The 18,180-nt window shown below is 58.6% G+C and overlaps 5 protein-coding genes across 5 annotated transcripts; 2 read left to right on the top strand and 3 right to left on the bottom strand.

Moving 5' to 3' along the window:
- Positions 1 to 1,200: 1,200 nt before the first annotated feature.
- Positions 1,201 to 5,266, bottom strand: DLX3 (distal-less homeobox 3). The gene is made up of 3 exons (XM_065699149.1): positions 4,808 to 5,266; positions 4,302 to 4,492; positions 1,201 to 2,677 (listed from the first exon to the last, which is right to left on the bottom strand). The coding sequence occupies exons 1-3, from the start codon at positions 5,124 to 5,126 to the stop codon at positions 2,336 to 2,338; spliced, it is 852 nt and encodes a 283-aa protein (XP_065555221.1). The 5' UTR covers positions 5,127 to 5,266; the 3' UTR covers positions 1,201 to 2,335.
- A 3,346-nt stretch (positions 5,267 to 8,612) lies between these two features.
- Positions 8,613 to 9,297, bottom strand: LOC136023875 (feather keratin Cos1-1/Cos1-3/Cos2-1-like). The gene has a single exon (XM_065698832.1). It carries the CDS (start codon positions 8,997 to 8,999, stop codon positions 8,703 to 8,705), a length of 297 nt encoding a protein of 98 aa, XP_065554904.1. The 5' UTR covers positions 9,000 to 9,297; the 3' UTR covers positions 8,613 to 8,702.
- A 2,461-nt stretch (positions 9,298 to 11,758) lies between these two features.
- LOC136024044 (feather keratin Cos1-1/Cos1-3/Cos2-1-like) lies at positions 11,759 to 12,670 on the bottom strand. Its single transcript, XM_065699104.1, has 2 exons — positions 12,483 to 12,670; positions 11,759 to 12,115 (listed from the first exon to the last, which is right to left on the bottom strand). Exons 1-2 carry the CDS (start codon positions 12,660 to 12,662, stop codon positions 11,771 to 11,773), a joined length of 525 nt encoding a protein of 174 aa, XP_065555176.1. The 5' UTR covers positions 12,663 to 12,670; the 3' UTR covers positions 11,759 to 11,770.
- Positions 12,671 to 13,564: 894 nt separating this feature from the next.
- Positions 13,565 to 14,458, top strand: LOC136024084 (feather keratin Cos1-2-like). The gene is made up of 2 exons (XM_065699162.1): positions 13,565 to 13,743; positions 14,112 to 14,458. Exon 2 carries the CDS (start codon positions 14,133 to 14,135, stop codon positions 14,454 to 14,456), a length of 324 nt encoding a protein of 107 aa, XP_065555234.1. The 5' UTR covers positions 13,565 to 13,743; positions 14,112 to 14,132; the 3' UTR covers positions 14,457 to 14,458.
- A 1,647-nt stretch (positions 14,459 to 16,105) lies between these two features.
- On the top strand, positions 16,106 to 17,780 carry LOC136023872 (feather keratin Cos1-1/Cos1-3/Cos2-1-like). Its single transcript, XM_065698827.1, has 2 exons — positions 16,106 to 17,084; positions 17,373 to 17,780. The coding sequence occupies exon 2, from the start codon at positions 17,394 to 17,396 to the stop codon at positions 17,688 to 17,690; it is 297 nt and encodes a 98-aa protein (XP_065554899.1). The 5' UTR covers positions 16,106 to 17,084; positions 17,373 to 17,393; the 3' UTR covers positions 17,691 to 17,780.
- The last annotated feature ends 400 nt before the right edge of the window (positions 17,781 to 18,180 follow it).

The raw sequence follows: 18,180 nt of genomic DNA, 5'->3' as shown, positions 1-18,180 counted from the left end.
TTTCCCTTCCCTACATTAAAAACCCAACAAAACCTCAGCGCCAGCTCGCGCCGTGCCTCTCACTCCAGGCAATGCCGCTCCGTTTCCTCCTTCCCAACCCGCCTCCTCCCCACTCTGCTGGCAGCTCCCCCTAATCACCCCCATGTCTCCAGCCTGTCTGCCCGCCGCTGGCTCTGGGGCACGTTGCACACAGCCTCCAACCCCAAGCACTGCATATGGGGGGCTGGCAGCATCCCTTTGTGTGCTGCAACCAGCCTGGTCATGCAGCAGCCCAATTGGGATACCCGCGGATCCAGCTGTGCCCGATGCTGGATGCATGGGATGAGGTGGGGAGCTGGGGGGTGCAGCCCACGGGGGGATTGAAGGAAACCTTCATGGGTGTAAAGAGTGAGGTTGGCTCCGTGTGGACTTGGCCATGGGATATGGGGACACCTTTGGGTGCATCCCAGCTGTGTCCAGCACTCAGCAGAGCTGGGGTTCCCTGGACAGTGCAGAGGGACCATCCCCAGAGCCACCCCATGGAGGGCTGAGTGCTGTGTGGGGCTGAGAGGGGACCCTCCAGGGTCGTTGGGGATGGGATGCATGGCTTAATGGGGACAGCACTGGGATGGGTGATGGGGCTTCAACCCTTGACCATTTGCTGCACTCCTAGGCACAGAATGATGCTGGTGACAGCAGGGCAAGGTGACCAGCAAGGTTCAGCCCCAAGGACTGTCCCTATCACTGGTCCCTGGAGCCCTCCCAACCCCAAAACACTGAAGGATGAAGTCACCATCTCTGCAGGAGCAGCGACCGTCGGCCCCATGGGATTGGTACCTTGTGGGGGTCCCATCCCTTGCTCATGGGCATCTCCAAAAGGGACACTGGGGCAGCCCAGCGCCTGGCCCAGTTTGCATGGCCAGCAGTGTACTGGTCCCAGTAAGCAGCAGGGGAGGGAAGCAAGCCCCGGTGGCAGTGAGGAAAACTCTGCAACCATGAGTAAAATTCCCTTCCTCCAGATTCCCTCTCAGCAGGGCAAAGTCAGACCCAGCATGAGCCAGCATCACCCTTGGGTGCCTGCTCCCTTAACCCCCCAACTGCTCCCCAAACCAGGGCACATGGGGTTTAACTCAGTGTTTTCCAAGCCGGAAAACTCAGGAGTTCCTCCCTGCTCATCAAAAACCCTTCCCAAAAACGATGTTTTTTCCCAAAAACCCCAAAAACCCAAAAAGCAAACAACAAAACCAGAGCAAAACCAGTTTGGTTTGGATCAACTTTATACAAACGAACCTTTATGTACACTCTCTTTTTTTCCCCCCAATACACCCCTATTTATATATAAGGCAACATAAATAAGACCCTCGGGACTGTACAACGCATATGAACACTTCTTCAAACGGCACTTGCTGCTTTTAAAAAAATAGCATCATCCTCTTAAAAAATAGTAAAATTTCTTTTTTCTTTCTCTTTTTTTTTTGGTTTTTTTTTTTTTTCCCTCTAAAATGTGCTGTCGATTTGCTTATAAAATAGGCATCCCGCTTCGCTGGTGACTGAACTGACACAGATGGAGGCACTGCTGGGAAACAAGACTTTAGCACAGTTTTTCTCTCTACAAAATAACTTAAACCGTTCCTGAACTGTTTAAATATTAAAATAGTTTCTTCTCCCCCTCCCCTTATGCTTTCGATTTATTCTTAAATAACCACCTTATTGTCGGAGCTGGTCCTCATCCCGCGAAGCCACCACCGGAGCGGATGGGCTGCGGCTTTGCTCCTGTGGGGTATCCATGGTCCCCCCGCATCCCGTTGGAGAAGCTCATCCTCTCATCAGATGCCGTGAGGGTGAAGCTCGTCCCGCTCCTTCGGCATCGGCGATGGGCACCCACACGCATCCTCCTCCCCACGGGCTCCATCCGGACCTGGGTGCGGGTGCTCTGGGTGCCCCTTGTGCTCAGGGAGCCCCCCCCAGAGGCGGCTGCCCAGGGTGGCCCCAAGAAGCGAAGCTCCAGTGAGAGATTCCCAGTGGGATGTGGCTCCTTGGGGGCTGGTTTTTATTAGGGGGTGATGGAATAAGGATAAAAATGCACAAGAAGAATTCGCTGCCACCTTTTCCTTGCCTGCCCTGGGCTGGTAGCTAAGGAGTTTAACCCTTTGGAGTCCTCTTGTTCCTGAGATGAGCTGGGAAAGAATAGGATATCTAAGAGTATATTTAGGGGTGTGTGTACATGGGTGTCCTTTTTTGCTTTAAAAATAGAAAAAAAAAAAAAAAGGAAGAAAAAAACCCAAAAAGTAGGGGGAAAAAAAGGAGGCAAAGGAGTTCTGCACTGTCCCTCGTTCCTGGTCTCAACTCCGGGCTCTTAGTAGACGGCACCCGTGTTTGGGGGCGGCCCCGGGGAGGTGTGATGCATCGTGGTGGCCGGTGGTGGCTGGTGGGGTCCGTGGGGTCCGCTGAGGGTCTGCGGGTGATACCAGGGGTTGTGCTCCTCCAAGAAGCCAGGAGAAGAGCTGTAAGGAAGCGGCTGCGGGAGGGGGGTCCTGCCCGGCGCGCTGCCGTGCGAGTTACTGTCCCAGACGGCCGGGGAAGGTGGGGAGTTGCAGGCCATGGAGTCGCTGTTGTTGGGGCTGTGCTCCAGCGGCACCTCGCCGTTCTTGTACAGCTTCTTGAACTTGGAGCGCCGGTTCTGGAACCAGATCTTCACCTGGCACGGAGGGAGAGGGGGGTCAGTGCCCCGCCACCGAAAGCGGGTTGAATGGGATGCTCGCCGGGGGGGATGTGGGACAGGGACCTGGGATGGACCTCACTGAAGTGGGAAGGGATAAGGGCCATGGGCACCACGGGGAGCTTGGCACACCGTGCATCGCGGGATCATGGGGACTCACAGACATGGTGCGTTGCGGGAAGCCCCCCGCAGGACATGGGCGCCATGGGGACCTCAGACCACACAGTGCTGGGTGGGAAGGGACAACGGCCACGGGCATCATGGGGACCCCATTGCAGGAAGCCTCCCAGAAGCCCCCAAACACCCAGGAAGGCACCCGGGCTGTGGGTGCCACTTGGACGCACCATGCAGGCACCACGGTAAGGGTGTTATGGGGACCCTGGAGACATGGAGCATCGCAGGGAGCCCTGGTGGGGACACGGGCGTCGCGGGCAGCCCGTCACTCCAGCATCACGGGCGTTGGGAGCGTCCCTGGAGCTGGGTGAGGCGGCGCTGGACGCCCTTGGCCCCTAGGGAAGGGGTGGGTGGCTGTCACCCAAACAGGATGTCCCTCTGGGAGCGGGTGACGCGCTCCGTCAGCCCTTTGCCGAGTGTCCCCGATTGCTTCATCGCCCAAGGGAGGAGGAGGAAGGCCGGGAGGCGCTGGGGAGCGCCGAGCCAAGGGCGGCACAAGGGCGCCGGTGCCGGCCCGCAGGCAGGGAGGGTGCTGGGGATGGGATGGGGTGCGGGGGGAGCCCCTCGCTGCGGCGATGGGGGTGACAACCGGCTCGTCCTCGTGGCAGCAGACCGGTGGGGGGGAATCTGTCCCCGCGCCAGGCAAACCCCAAAAGCCAGGGTTTAGCCCCAAATCATAAGGGGGAGCCCATAGAACCCGTCCCTGCTCTTCCAGTCCAGCCTAAACTGCCACCCCAGCACGGAGATCCTGGCGGGAATGTGGATCCTATCCCAAAATCCCTTCTCTTTGCCTGGACCAAGCAGCACCGGGAAGAGCTCCCTAAGGGAAGCCCTGGCAAATCCAGCTGGAAGAGCAGGGTCTGGCCCCCAGGTGCTCCCACCAGGCACAAGGCCAGGACCTGCTGCTGGGATGGGGTGCCTCAAGCACCCTGTCCCAAACGTCCCGTCCTGCATCCGGATTTGGTGTCCCACATTCCCGGCGTGTCGGGTGTGTTGGTGACCCAGGACTCTCCCAAACACCGGGGCAGGATTTAGCCTCTGACCCTGCCCGGTGCCGGAGCAGAGCGAGATCTGGGATAGGGCTTGCTCCAGAGGGAAAGGGATAAACCCCGGAACCTGGGAGCGGGCTCGGCTGGGATCCTTCCCTCCTCTCTGCTCCTTCCCTCCTCTCCACCTTTTCCTCTGCAAAGCAGATCTGCTCCGCACGGGGAAATTCCGCAGCAGGGACCCCTGCGCCCATGAGCAAATGGGCAGCATCCATCCATAGGGACCCCCAGCCCCCGTCCCTGCTCTGGGAACAGAGCCCCCTCCCAAACCGCACCGATTCGGGCTATGCAAGGAGGGGGGTCCCGGCTCCCACCCTTCCGATCTCTCCTGCCTGTGCCTGGGAATTGGGGTGTCGGGGGGTGCCGGGGGGCTCAGCCCTTACCTGGGTCTGGGTGAGCCCGAGCTGGGCGGCCAGTTCGGCCCGTTCGGGCAGCGCCAGGTACTGCGCTTTCTGGAAGCGGCGCTGCAGAGCCGCCAGCTGGTAACTGGAGTAGATGGTGCGGGGCTTGCGGATCTTCTTGGGTTTCCCATTGACCATCCGCACCTCCGGCTCCGGCTCCTCCTTCACCGACACTGGGCAGAGAGCGGAGGTGTGAGGCTGGTGAAGGGGTCCCAGCGCTGAACCCCCCCACCCCTCTCCAGCTCAGGGTCATCGCTGTCTGTGTGCCCCCATCCCCGGGGCATCCCCTGATGGCCACATCCAGCGTGGATCCATCCCGATGCATCCCCCCAGCAGCACTGGGGACGCCAGAGGGGGCTGATCCCTCCCCCCATCCACAACAACAACCCCATCCCCAGCTTGGGGACACTTAGAGCAGTGCAACTTCGCTGCCGTTGTCCCAAGGGACTTGCGGGATGGATACGGCCCCTTATTCCCAAGCATCCTACCTGCTTCTTGAGCCGGGAGCTGCTGGTCCCTGAAGTGGCTGTACTGGCGGTAGGAAGGGCTATAGGAATAGTCAGATTTGGGCGAGTAGGTGCCGGCGGTGCCGATGCCGTTGAGGTTGAACTGGTGGTAAGGGTAGTGGCTCACAGGCTGGCTGTAGGACTGGCCCGGATAGTAGTCGTGCTGGCTGGTGTAGTAGCCCAGGTCAGTGACGGAGGACTCCGGTAAGGTGGGAGAGTCCTTGGAGGCGGCATGGCAGCTCAGGGAGCCCGACAGGTCGGTGAGGATGCTGGAGAGCTTCTTGTCAAAAGACCCACTCATTGCTGGAGCTGGGCAATGCGGGGGGAGCTGCCTGCCTGGCTGGGGACCCCCCAACCCGGCGGCTCCGGCTGCCCACGTCAGGCCTGGGGTGCCCAGAGCCGGCTCCTCCACACCAGCTCTTGCAAGGAGCAACCAAGAGACTGTGCCCAAACCTCCAGCCCCGGCCGCCTGCTTAAAGCCTTTAATTAGGGAGCAGGGCAGGGTGGGTGCGCATTCCGATTGGCTCCAGAAATATTGCCTGGGAGGCAAAATAGGCTCCGGCCTCCTCTCTGCCTCTGTGTGTGTTTTTTTTCCTCTCCTTCCCTTCTTTCCCTCTCTCAAGAAACAACAAAGAGTGGGTGAAGGAGGGAGAAGGGATAAATAGAGACCGCAGGCTCCTGTCTGCGGGAGCAGGGGAGGGAAGGGGCCTCTGGGGACACTGTGGGTCAAGGGGGTGCTTTCTGGCAAGGGGACTCTTGGTGCTGAGGGGGGATTTGCAAGAGGAGCAGAGCTGGGGGGTGTCTGCTGGGGGTAGGAGAGAGGAAGGGTTGGGGATAGGGAGTAGGATGGATCCAGGCTTGGGATTGGGTGGCTGTAGGGGTACGTTTTAGGACCACCCCCCCCCAACCACCATCACCACCAAGTCCCACCTTCTCCCAGTGTCTCCCAGTTCAATGTCGTGCCCAAGCCAGCCCCACGGAGTGGTCCCTCAGGTACTCCACCAACCTGCCCTTCTCCACCTGCCCTGTGGGGACCTCGGGTGGTGACAAGCCCTGATTCTGAGGACACTTCTCCGTTCCCCTCCAGGGCTCTGTGCCCCTCTTGCACCCCAAGTCGTGATCATGACCACACACCCCCAGCTGCCCTAAGAGCCCCCAGCAGCATCACCCAGTCCGGGGTCCCCAAGCCGGCCCCTGGGCTGTGTCCAGACCCCCCCCCCCCATCCACCCAGCGCTGGGGACGTGTTTTGGGGGGGATCTCTGCTCTGTTGGCAGCTCCTTACCCCTGGGAGGGGCTGGGGGGCGGCTGCGGGCGGCTCCTTAACTCTGGAAGAGGCTTTTTCCTCCCGTCTCCCCTTGTCCCATCTCTATGCCCTCGCCACGCCTCCCGGCCCCGGCGGCAGCACCGCGCGGTGCAATGGCGCCATCTGACGGACTGAACGGGGAACTGCGCCGAGTGGGGCCCCGAGTTCGAATCCCGGCCCTGCCAAGCACCGCACGGGCCGCGGGTCAAGAGGTGGGATAATCGAAAATGTGAATAGAAGGGAAATGAAAAGAATGGAAAGGGAACGGGAACGGGAAAAAGCATAGGATAAATGGAATTGAAACTAATAGAAATAGGAGTAAAATAGAAAGAAAAATTAAAAATATAGAAATAGAAATAATAGAAATATAATCAAGAAATATAGAAATGGAAATAATAAAAAAACAATAGAAAGAGGAATATAGAACTATAAATAGAACTAATAGAAATAGAAATAATAGAAAGAGATATACAGAAATAGAACTAATACAAATAGAAGAAATAGAAATAGAAATAGAAATAGAAATAGAAATAGAAATAGAAATAGAAATAGAAAGAATAGAAATAGCAACAGAAATTAGAAATAGAAACAGAAATGGAAACGGAAATGGAAATAGAAATAGAAATTACTCCAGATCGATTCCAGATTTGAGGAATTATTTCAGAGGGGACAGAAATATCTGGGGCAGCCCCAGCCCTGCGCGGAGCTTTGCAGGGCCCCCCCGGGAAGGTTTCCCAAGGTCTCAGAGGAGCCGCTGGGACATCCCCAGCTCGCCGGCCTGGCTGTCCCTGCAGCCGGACTGTCACCAGGGCTGCTTCTTGCTGGGACAGGGTTCCTCCAGCAGGAAAAGCTGGTTCGGGAGCTGCAGGCTGGGGAATGTGCCCGGGGAGTGGGACACGAATGGGGAGCAGGTCTGTGCGGTCCTGAACCAGTTTGGGACGGGGAGGCACTGGTGCCTCCAGCTGCTGGAGGTTATGCAGCAAGGCTGGCCCGAAAAGGGGAGCTCATGGATGAGGGCAGCTGGTGAGGAGGGAACAGTGCGGGGGGCCCAGGACAGTGGGGCTGGCAGAAGTCGGTTCATGGAGGTCCTCGGGGGTGTCTGCAGGGGCAGAGCTGGCAGGGATGGCCTTGGGGATGGAGATGGGCTCTTAGGCAGAAGCTCTTCCAGCTGAGGGTGCTGAGGCGCTGGCACAGGGTGCCCAGAGAAGCTGTGGCTGCCCCATCCCTGGCAGTGCTCAAGGCCAGGTTGGACACAGGGGCTTGGAGCAAGCTGCTCTATGGAAGGCGTCCCTGCCCGTGGCAGGGGTTGGAGCTGGGTGAGCTTTGAGGTCCTTTCCAACCCAAACCAGGCTGGGATTCTATGATCCTATGCAATAGTCACATATGTAGTTCTGTGTAGGTCATTTTTTGTCTTTATTTCAACTTGGTTTAGATTTACTTCCTCAATGGCCATTGCTTTGTAAATGTTCTTTCTCTGCCTACATTTATTCCCGTTGCTGTCTTGATCTTTTAATTCTTTCTTCTCTTTCCTCAGTGCTGCAGCTTCTAAAATCTTTTTCTCCATCTGCGCTTTCCTTCATTGTTGTTATTTTTTAGTTATTTTCTCTTTAAATCCCTGGGATTTTAGAATTTTCTACTTTTATCTCCTTCACTGTCTTTATTTTTCAATTCTCTATTTGTCACCTTCGCTTTTTAATTGACCTTTCTATGTCTCTGTTTTAGTTTCCTGTCCCTTTCCCATATCAGTTCTTTATCATTATCTATTGCCAGTAGCATTTTAAATGTTCTTTCTACATATTTAGGACCCCACAGCCCAGGCTTTTTCCATGTTTTTTTTTTTTCTTTTCCATGTGGATTTCTCTTTTTTGTCTTTTTTTTTTCTGTCTTTTTTTGTCTTTTTTTTTTTTTTTTTGTCTTCTTTCCCCCATAGGATTCCCTATTGGCAGGTATGTGTTTCTTTTTTCATTGGATCATGAATCAACATAGAATCCCAGTCTGGTTTGGGTTGAAGGGACCTTAAAGCTCAACCAGTTCCAACCACTGCCATGGGCAGGAACACCTTCCACTATTGCAGCTTGCTGCAAGCCCTGTCCAACCTGGCCTTCAACACTGCCAGGGATGAAGGATGTTTGTCAAGGATGGCTTCAAACCACTTCATGTACCATGATACCAAGGGACAAAATCCGGTGCAGGGATGCAAATTCCCCCCTGCCTGCACCTTTTCCCCTGAGCAGAGTGGAAGTGTTCCCATGGAAGGAAGGAGGACTCTGAGGCCCAGGCTTGGATGCAGCACAACTTTAATGAGGGTAAAGAAGAAAAGGAGGTGGCTCACAGGGAGCACCAGGGGCAGCCACCAAGATGCGGTGCAGCTCCTGCAGGGTGTCCGTCTGCCTGTCCCTCACAGGGAGGGAGGGAGGCCAAGAGGTCCCCACTGGGCTGCTCCGGGAGGTGGGGACAGGAAAGGAATAGAGAGGAGAGTGGAAGGAGGTAACAGCGCCGCGAAGCTCCATCTCCTGTCCGGATCCATGATGTGGGGTCTTGGAGGTCCTTGCCCGAGGATGCTGGCAGCAGCTTTAGCAGGGTCTGCAGCGGTAGCGGTTGGTGATGCAGGAGAGGTCGAAGCCCCCGGAGTTGATGGGCACTCCCTCGGCGCTGAGGATGCTGCCAACGGCAGCGGAGGTGGAGGAGCCCACAACGGTGTTCTGAGGGAAGGAGCTGAGGATGGGGCCGGGCAGGGTCACCACCACGGGGGAAGGCTCAATGACGACGGTGGAGCTCTGGCACTGCCTGACACAGCACTCATTGCAGCTGTTGGCCAGCGGGGTCGGGCCGCAGGGCTGGCAGGGCACGCACGGGTTGCAGCAGGACATGTCTGGGTGCTGGAGCTTCACCTGGACACAGGGCAGGGGCAAGCAGAGGATGGGACACGGCAGCAGCAGCTCTGCAGCCAGGCCTGGGCAAGCCAAGGCAGCTCCTGGCCCAGCACACGCTCAGCACCTCCAAGCCCAGCAGCCAGCTCAGCTCAGTGCCAGCCTCTCTCTGCACAAGCCCTGCTCTCCCCTTCCCTCTCCCAGCAGAAGCAGCTCCCAGCCCTGCGCTAGCACAGCCCCCAGCAGCTCAGGCACACGGGCAGGAACGACCTGCTCTGGAAGCAGCAGCACAAGAGGCTTCGCACTCACCTGATTCCCAGGAGAAGGAGGCCAGAGAAGTGGATGAAGAGCAGAGACCTGGGCTGCCTTTTATAGTCGTCCTGCAGTGCCTCAGGCCCACGGGCACCTCTGTGGCCGCGCTCATTTCCTGACAAGCTCCCGGCAAACGCAAACCCTCCCAGGTAATGGCAGGGGCCGTGCCCCGGTTTCCGCCACTGCTGCCTTTTAATTTCCCGGCTCAGGTGCTTTGCCATAGGAAGGCTTCTGTGAGTGCCGGGGTGAGAAGCCCAAGGGTTTCCGGGCAGAAACACGTGAGCGCAGCAGAAGCCTCACATCAAGGGCTGGTGCATCCCGTGCAGGCAGGGGATGTGCTCCTGGCTCATTCCTGTGGGCTTGCTTGTGGCCAAGGCGTCGGGAAATGGGCACCGCTCTGGTGCTTCTGTCCACGTGCGCAAGGACCCCCATGGGACAGGACACGGCACAGAGGTGCCCAGGGGACCAAAACGCAGCCTCTGCCTCCTGCAGCCTCCATTTCTTGCCTCGGGTACAAGAGAAGGACCAAGAAAGCCTGCCCACCTATGCAGACCCTGGAGCCTCACTCAATGCCCTTCTGATGCAGGGTTGCTGGTGACGGGGATGGGACGCAGGCTCCTCACGTCCAGGCCATTGCCAGATGCACTCTGCAGCTCCTCTGCCTGGGGCTGCGTGAGGTGGGCTCTGAGCCCTTGCACCAAACAGGGATTGAACTGGAGGGGCAGGGCTCCGGGTGGTGATGCGCTGTGAGAGGCAGGACAGGCTCCCTGGGTCTCCAGGGGCAGCCACAGAGCTTTGAGTCCAGCTCCTGTGGGGATCAAGCCCCAGGACTTCCCGATCCCCCATCAAGAACAGTCTGAGGAGCTCCCAGCTGTGCCTGGGAAAGCCGGGAATTGTGGCTGAGGGGGAACCAGCCAAAGCCTGTGCTTTGGCATGAGCACATCAGGCAGAGTCCCCTTCACACACATAGAAACTTGTGCCACAGCCGCCCCGTCCACATCCCGCTGTGTGCTGAAAGCTGGAGCCATGAATGGAGGAGGGAAGTTGAGTCTGTGAGAAAGAGGAGGGATGGGGCGAAGGCATTTTAAGGCTTTTTGCCTGTTTCTCACCATCCGGATCTGTTTCTCATTGTCGGTTGATGAAATGAACCTTGCCCAAGTCAGGTCTGTGGCGCCCGTGAAGGGAGTTGGTAATAATCCCTCTGCCTGTATGTCAGCCCCTCACCTTTTCACCTGTCTTTCTCCTCCTGTCCTCCTGGGGACGGAGAAGAGGAAAGCAGCAGGGTGGCTCAGGAAGCCGGCCGTGCTCCTCTGAGTCCTGCCCCAGTTACTGCCATGAGAAGTGCCAGCAGGCTTGGTCATTCCCATGCGCTCTTCCTGCTTTCTCCCTGGGCCACCACCAGCGCTCTCTTTCTCCTGCTGCTGTTTCCCTCAGAGGACCGCGGGCGATGATCTCAGGTGCTCTTTGCACTCATGTACCTGGGCACGAGGTGCAGGGTCACAGCCGTGGGCAGAGCCGAGCCCAGCATCGCCCTTGGCACAGCCTCACATGGGCAAGTTCCCCCCCAGGAGCCTCGCGGGCAGGCGGCTGTGAAGGGGATGCGCTGTGCTGATGCCCTGCTTTGTGCTGCTCTTCCTGACTCTGCTGGCAAAGGTCTCACATCAGAGCCAGTGGCGGAGAGGAACCCTTGCTCCCTCGGCCGTCCCAGAGCTCCTCCATCTGCCTTTCGCCCCCAGGCACCCGTCCTTCGGGGCCGGTCTCTCCGGCCCATTCCCTCTCAACGTTGCCTTGCTGGGAGGACAAGGGGAACGTCTCTGGGCAGAGATGCAGCGAGGGAAGGGCTCACAGTCAGTGGCTGTGGGGGAGTCAGAGAGGTCGATCCCAGCCCTGTGGGACAGTGTCTGAAGGAGGCCACAGGCAGCGTGTCCTGCCCTCCTGTGCCCTAGCAAGGAGGAAGGCTCCACTTGCAAACACATTTGTTTCCTGGCGGCAGATCTCGTTTCTCCCTGCACAGCTTTAGAGAGCATGAGGAGAGCAAAGGAGCACACAGAGCCAGAGGCTGGGATGCAACAGTTTAATGAATCCAAAGAGGGAAACAAGATGTCTCGAGAGGAGCTCACAGTGAAAGGATCTCAACGGGCAGGCAGGAGTCAGTGCCCCGTGGACGGATAGGGGTGGACAGGCCCCCCCTAAGCTGTCTTTGGTGGGCCTCAAGGCTGCAGGGAGCAGGAAGCAAGAAAGGCAGAAGAGGGAAAGCAGAGAGTGGAGGAAGGGAATGAGAGGCAGTGGCCGTGTTTGGAGAGAGCCCAGGCTGGCCCCTTGGCCAGGGCTGACTCCCTTGGCAGGAGGAGTGGGGCACGCTCAGCCCCTCTCCGCGCCACGGCCGCAGTCTCCGTCGGTCAGTCTGGCGTCATGTGCTGGGTTCGCGGGGCTCCTTGGCTGGGCTGTCACCGGTGGCTTTAGCAGGGTCTGCAGCGGTAGCGGTTGGTGATGCAGGAGAGGTCGAAGCCCCCGGAGTTGATGGGCACTCCCTCGGCGCTGAGGATGCTGCCAACGGCAGCGGAGGTGGAGGAGCCCACAACGGTGTTCTGAGGGGAGGAGCTGAGGATGGGGCCGGGCAGGGTCACCACCACGGGGGAAGGCTCAATGACGACGGTGGAGCTCTGGCACTGCCTGACACAGCACTCATTGCAGCTGTTGGCCAGCGGGGTCGGGCCGCAGGGCTGGCAGGGCCGGCAGGGCTGGCAGGGCTCGCACGTCTGGCACTTCTCAGGGCAGGACATGGCTCGGGGCTGCAGCTTCACCTGCGAGAGAGGGCAGGGAGGGAGCAGAGCACAGGACCCGTGAGGAACAGCCTGCACAGACAGCCAGGGGAGCACAAGGCACCTCTCGTGTGGGGACGTGGAGGCTGCGCAGGGGGAACAAGGGATCCTTTGCCTCAGCCCTGCCACACCTGCACAGAGCATCTCAGCACCAGTCTGCAGCCAAAGAGCCACCCCAGCCCACCCCGACGCTCTGCGCATGACAGACCGTCTGTGCTCTGCCCGCTCCCGCAGCCACCACCTCGGAGCACTAACACAGCACCGAGGAGCAGGCATCAGCTGAGGTGTCCCTGCAGGCTGCACCCTGTCCCATCGGAGGGGCTGGGTGAGGATGGGGGCTCCAGCTCACCTGGTTCCCAAGGAGAGGCTGGTGGCAGAAGAGCTGGAGAGAGTGACCCGTTGGGCTGGCTTTTATACTGACCCCACAGTGCCTCAGGCACAAAGGCAGGCACTGCACAGGCAGCCATTGTCCTGCACGTTCCTGATGAACGGAAACATCGCAGGTAATGACATGGGACGTGCTGCTCATTCCCTCCATGCTGCCGTTGCACTTCCTGCTTATGTCATGCCTCTTCCCTCACTATTGTTTCATTTGAGTGCTGGGATGAGAGGTGCCATGATTCCCGGGACAAGCGTGCGTCAGTGTGGGCAGAAGACACAAAGTGAGTGCCAGAGGGGTCCATTGCAGGCCGGTGATGTCAGCCCGGCTTCACACGGGTGGGTTTTGCATGAGCCCACTGAGAGGAAGGGCCCCAGCTGACAAAACACAAGTGATGCTCAATGCAATTGCTCAGCACCCACTGACTGATACCCAGCACGGTCCAAGCACTGATAGGTCCCTTCCGGCTAATGTGCTGATTTCAGCTGGGATACTTTTAATCCTCTTCCTAGTAGCTGATGCAGTGCTGTGCTTTGGCTTTAGCCTGAGAATAACGTTGGTAACTCACTGATGGTTTAGCTGTTGCTCAGCAGCTCTTAAACTGATCAAGGACTTTTCAGTCTTTCATGCTCTGTCAACGACGAGGGGCACAGGAAACCATGAGGGAGCAGCCAGACTATGCGAAGGGATATTCCTTACCATGTCATGTTGGGATAGCAACTGTGGAGAGTTAGCCAGAAGGGACCGATCACTGCTTGGACCGTGCTGGGTATCAGTCAGTGGGTGCTGAGCAATTGCATTGAGCATCACTTGTGTTTTGTCAGCTGGGGCCCTTCCTCTCAGCGGGCTCATGCAAAACCCACCCGAGTGAAGCCAGGCTGACATCACCGGCCTGCAATGGACCCCTCTGGCACTCACTTTGGGTCTTCTGCCCACACTGACGCACGCTTGTCCCGGGAATCATGGCACCTCTCATCCCAGCACTCAAATGAAACAATAGTGAGGGAAGAGGCATGACATAACCAGGAAGTGCAACGGCAGCATGGAGGGAATGAGCAGCACGTCCCATGTCATTACCTGCGATGTTTCCGTTCATCAGGAACGTGCAGGACAATGGCTGCCTGTGCAGTGCCTGCCTTTGTGCCTGAGGCACTGTGGGGTCAGTATAAAAGCCAGCCCAACGGGTCACTCTCTCCAGCTCTTCTGCCACCAGCCTCTCCTTGGGAACCAGGTGAGCTGGAGCCCCCATCCTCACCCAGCCCCTCCGATGGGACAGGGTGCAGCCTGCAGGGACACCTCAGCTGATGCCTGCTCCTCGGTGCTGTGTTAGTGCTCCGAGGTGGTGGCTGTGGGAGCGGGCAGAGCAGAGACAGTCTGTCATGCGCAGAGCGTCGGGGTGGGCTGGGGTGGCTCTTTGGCTGCAGACTGGTGCTGAGATGCTCTGTGCAGGTGTGGCAGGGCTGAGGCAAAGGATCCCTTGTTCCCCCTGCGCAGCCTCCACGTCCCCACACGAGAGGTGCCTTGTGCTCCCCTGGCTGTCTCTGCAGGCTGTTCCTCACAGGTCCCTGTGCTCTGCTCCCTCCCTGCCCTCTCTCGCAGGTGAAGCTGCAGCCCCGAGCCATGTCCTGCCCTGAGAAGTGCCAGACGTGCGAGCCGTGCCAGCCCTGCCGGCCCTGCCAGCCCTGTGGCCCGACCCCGCTGGCCAACAGCTGCAATGAGTGCTGTGTCAGGCAGTGCCAGGACTCCATCGTCGCCATCCAGCCCTCCCCCGTGGTGGTGACCCTGCCCGGCCCCATCCTCAGCTCCTCCCCTCAGAACACCGTTGTGGGCTCCTCCACCTCCGCTGCCGTTGGCAGCATCCTCAGCGCCGAGGGAGTGCCCATCAACTCCGGGGGCTTCGACCTCTCCTGCATCACCAACCGCTACCGCTGCAGACCCTGCTAAAGCCACCGGTGACAGCCCAGCCAAGGAGCCCCGCGAACCCAGCACATGACGCCAGACTGACCGACGGAGACGGCGGCCGTGGCGCGGAGAGGGGCTGAGCGTGCCCCACTCCTCCTGCCAAGGGAGTCAGCCCTGGCCAAGGGGCCAGCCTGGGCTCTCTCCAAACACGGCCACTGCCTCTCATTCCCTTCCTCCACTCCGTGCTTTCCCTCTTCTGCCTTTCTTGCTTCCTGCTCCCTGCAGCCTTGAAGCCCACCAGAGACAGCTTAGGGGGGGCCTGTCCACCCCTATCCGTCCACGGGGCACTGACTCCTGGCTGCCCGTTGAGATCTTTTCACTGTGGCCTCCTCTCAAGACATCTTGTTTCCCTCTTTGGACTCATTAAACTCTGTTGCATCCCAGCCTCTGGCTCTAAGTGGTCCTTTCCTCTCTGGATGCTCTCAAATGTTGTGCAGGGAGCTTGCAGATATGCTGGGAGGGAGTGAATGTGTGAACCAGTTCACCCTCTCTCATTCCAAGTGCACTGGGAGGATGGAAATGTACTCCTTGGGCTCCCCCCATGCCATACAGAGTGTGACGCCAACATGAGCTGTCCTCAAGTTGAAAGGTGCCAGTGCTGCAGGAGGCTCTGGGATGTCAGCAGCCCAACAGGCACCCGAGGCAGCTCCTCCCTGGATGCCAGGGGAGAAGGCTCAGAGAGAAGAGGGCAGCAGGGGTGCAAGGAGGGGGTGGTAAGAGAGATCACCTTGGCTAGAGCCCAGAGCCTCCTTCTCCTCCTCGCCTTCCCACACATCTCCACAAGGAAGAGACACGCCGCGTGTCCAACAACAAGGACAGCAAGGCCAAGTTCCCGTTCTTCTATCACCCCCCTCGAGTGCCCCACGCAGCCCCAGGGGTTCAGTGCACAGATGTGCAGGGCAGAGGTCTCTTGAGACTGCACATCCCCAACTCCCAGCACGCAGCCACCTCGGGGCAAAAGGGTTATTGCCATGGGCCTGCAGGAGGACAATGCTGAGTGTCTGACAAGTCCTGCCACGGTAAAGTGGCCGTTTGGGGTTTCGCTGTTCATTTGGGGCTGTGTCAAGAGCGCTGCGGGGCTGTGCTCTGCCCGTGGCTCTGAACCCGCCGCAAGGCGCAGGTTCCCAGGCAGGCAAGCACAAAGCCCAGCTGACATCATTGCCCATCATCCTCTGAGGGGAACAACGGAGGGAGAAAGAACTGCTCCGGTAGCACAGAGTAGCACAGAGAGCACTTGAGGAGCACAGAGAGAAAGCATGAAGAAAACACGCACAAGACACAGACTCACGGCACGGGTAATTGCCACAATGGGCGCAGAACCAAAAGCACCTTGGCTGTCTCCCAGACCCACTCTGCTGCTTTCTCCCTCTCCTTGCCCAACAGGACAGGAGGAGAAAGTCGGGTGAAAAAGGTCACCGGTCGAGATAAACACAGAGACATAACTGCCAAGTACGATCAGGGGTGAATCAGACTTGACATGATGGAGATTCATTTAACCTGTCGCCAATGAGAAAGAGTAGGATGGTGAGGAAATTCCGAAGCCTCTGAACATAGGTTCACCGCATCCTAAAACACCTTCACCCCATCCAACCTCTTTTCCACAGACTCCACTGCCCTCCTTTATTCACGGCTCCACCATTGAGCAGCACAGCGCGTTTTGGCCTGGGGAGTTGTGGTCGGTGCACAACAGTTTCTGCACGTGTAAAGCGGGACATTGCTGGATCTGCTCATGAAAAGGGTTTTGGTGGTTCACGCTGTTTCACAAGCCCAAGCCATGCTGTGCCTGTACCCTCATGCTGAGGGTCACCCGAGGAGGGACTGACACACGTGTGCGCATGGAACCATGCCCGTATCTGTCCGCTCACACAGAGCCGGAAACATCAGCACGTGGGGACTCCACTGGGGAGATGCTGGGACCGCACGGGCACAGCAGGGCTGCGGTACTGCAGGGAAGGACCAGGCCCCAGTCACGCTCCTGGTGCTCCCTGAGGACGCACAGAGACTGCACAGAGCGGGGATGAGGCACATGAGCCCAGCGCAGGTGTCCTGAGAGCACTGTTGGTGTTGCAGTAGGGCCCAGCCCTCCCAGCAGAAGCCCATCTGCACACAGCAATGGCCTTCCCGCAGAGAGAGGCGAGGGCAGCAAGAGGAAAGGCTGTGCCGTGTCCTCTCCCGTGGCAGTCCTTGGGCATGCGGAAGAGAAGCACCAGAGCGGTGCCCATTTCCCGACGCCTTGGCCACAAGCAAGCCCACAGGAATGAGCCAGGAGCACATCCCCTGCCTGCACGGGATGCACCAGCCCTTGATGTGAGGCTTCTGCTGCGCTCACGTGTTTCTGCCCGGAAACCCTTGGGCTTCTCACCCCGGCACTCACAGAAGCCTTCCTATGGCAAAGCACCTGAGCCGGGAAATTAAAAGGCAGCAGTGGCGGAAACCGGGACACGGCCCCTGCCATTACCTGGGAGGGTTTGCGTTTGCCGGGAGCTTGTCAGGAAATGAGCGCGGCCACAGAGGTGCCCGTGGGCCTGAGGCACTGCAGGACGACTATAAAAGGCAGCCCAGGTCTCTGCTCTTCATCCACTTCTCTGGCCTCCTTCTCCTGGGATTCAGGTGAGTGCGAAGCCTCTTGTGCTGCTGCTTCCAGAGCAGGTCGTTCCTGCCCGTGTGCCTGAGCTGCTGGGGGCTGTGCTAGCGCAGGGCTGGGAGCTGCTTCTGCTGGGAGAGGGAAGGGGAGAGCAGGGCTTGTGCAGAGAGAGGCTGGCACTGAGCTGAGCTGGCTGCTGGGCTTGGAGGTGCTGAGCGTGTGCTGGGCCAGGAGCTGCCTTGGCTTGCCCAGGCCTGGCTGCAGAGCTGCTGCTGCCGTGTCCCATCTTCTGCTTGCCCCTGCCCTGTGTCCAGGTGAAGCTCCAGCACCCAGACATGTCCTGCTGCAACCCGTGCGTGCCCTGCCAGCCCTGCGGCCCGACCCCGCTGGCCAACAGCTGCAATGAGTGCTGTGTCAGGCAGTGCCAGAGCTCCACCGTCGTCATTGAGCCTTCCCCCGTGGTGGTGACCCTGCCCGGCCCCATCCTCAGCTCCTTCCCTCAGAACACCGTTGTGGGCTCCTCCACCTCCGCTGCCGTTGGCAGCATCCTCAGCGCCGAGGGAGTGCCCATCAACTCCGGGGGCTTCGACCTCTCCTGCATCACCAACCGCTACCGCTGCAGACCCTGCTAAAGCTGCTGCCAGCATCCTCGGGCAAGGACCTCCAAGACCCCACATCACGGATCCGGACAGGAGATGGAGCTTCGCGGCGCTGTTTCCTCCTTCCACTGTCCTCTCTATTCCTTTCCTGTCCCCACCTCCCGCCCCAGCCCAGTGGGGACCTCTTGGCCTCCCTCCCTCCCTGTGAGGGACAGGCAGACGGACACCCTGCAGGAGCTGCACTGCATCTTGGTGGCTGCCCCTGGTGCTCCCTGTGAGCCACCTCCTTTTCTTCTTTACCCTCATTAAAGTTGTGCTGCATCCAAGCCTGGGCCTCAGAGTCCTTCCTTCTGTGGGAATTCTTCTTTTTCCCATATTACCTCTTAGCTGAGTGATACAAATTTTTGACTGTGCTTTTATAATCCTTTAGACATAAACCATTGGCTAAATCTTTGACTACATCTGCATCCAGTACAACTACACTAATCTCTGAGAAGTGGTTTAGGAAGCAGGGGGATCATTT

This window comes from Lathamus discolor, chromosome 20 (assembly GCF_037157495.1).
Source record: "Lathamus discolor isolate bLatDis1 chromosome 20, bLatDis1.hap1, whole genome shotgun sequence".
NCBI classification, from domain to species: Eukaryota; Metazoa; Chordata; class Aves; order Psittaciformes; family Psittacidae; genus Lathamus; species Lathamus discolor.
The sequence above is the reverse complement of the archived record's forward strand: the minus strand, read 5'-3'. Positions and strand labels throughout refer to the sequence as shown.

Coding starts and splice junctions, on each gene's coding strand:
- LOC136023872 (XM_065698827.1), top strand. CDS start 17,394: ATGTCCTGCTGCAACCCGTGCGTGCCCTGCCAGCCCTGCGGCCCGACC.
- DLX3 (XM_065699149.1), bottom strand. CDS start 5,126: ATGAGTGGGTCTTTTGACAAGAAGCTCTCCAGCATCCTCACCGACCTG. Junction 4,493..4,807: donor GCTCCCGGCTCAAGAAGCAG/GTAGGATGCTTG, acceptor CTCTCTGCCCAG/TGTCGGTGAAGGAGGAGCCG. Junction 2,678..4,301: donor TCGGGCTCACCCAGACCCAG/GTAAGGGCTGAG, acceptor CCTCCGTGCCAG/GTGAAGATCTGGTTCCAGAA.
- LOC136024084 (XM_065699162.1), top strand. CDS start 14,133: ATGTCCTGCCCTGAGAAGTGCCAGACGTGCGAGCCGTGCCAGCCCTGC.
- LOC136024044 (XM_065699104.1), bottom strand. CDS start 12,662: ATGAGCAGCACGTCCCATGTCATTACCTGCGATGTTTCCGTTCATCAG. Junction 12,116..12,482: donor AGCCTCTCCTTGGGAACCAG/GTGAGCTGGAGC, acceptor CCTCTCTCGCAG/GTGAAGCTGCAGCCCCGAGC.
- LOC136023875 (XM_065698832.1), bottom strand. CDS start 8,999: ATGTCCTGCTGCAACCCGTGCGTGCCCTGCCAGCCCTGCGGCCCGACC.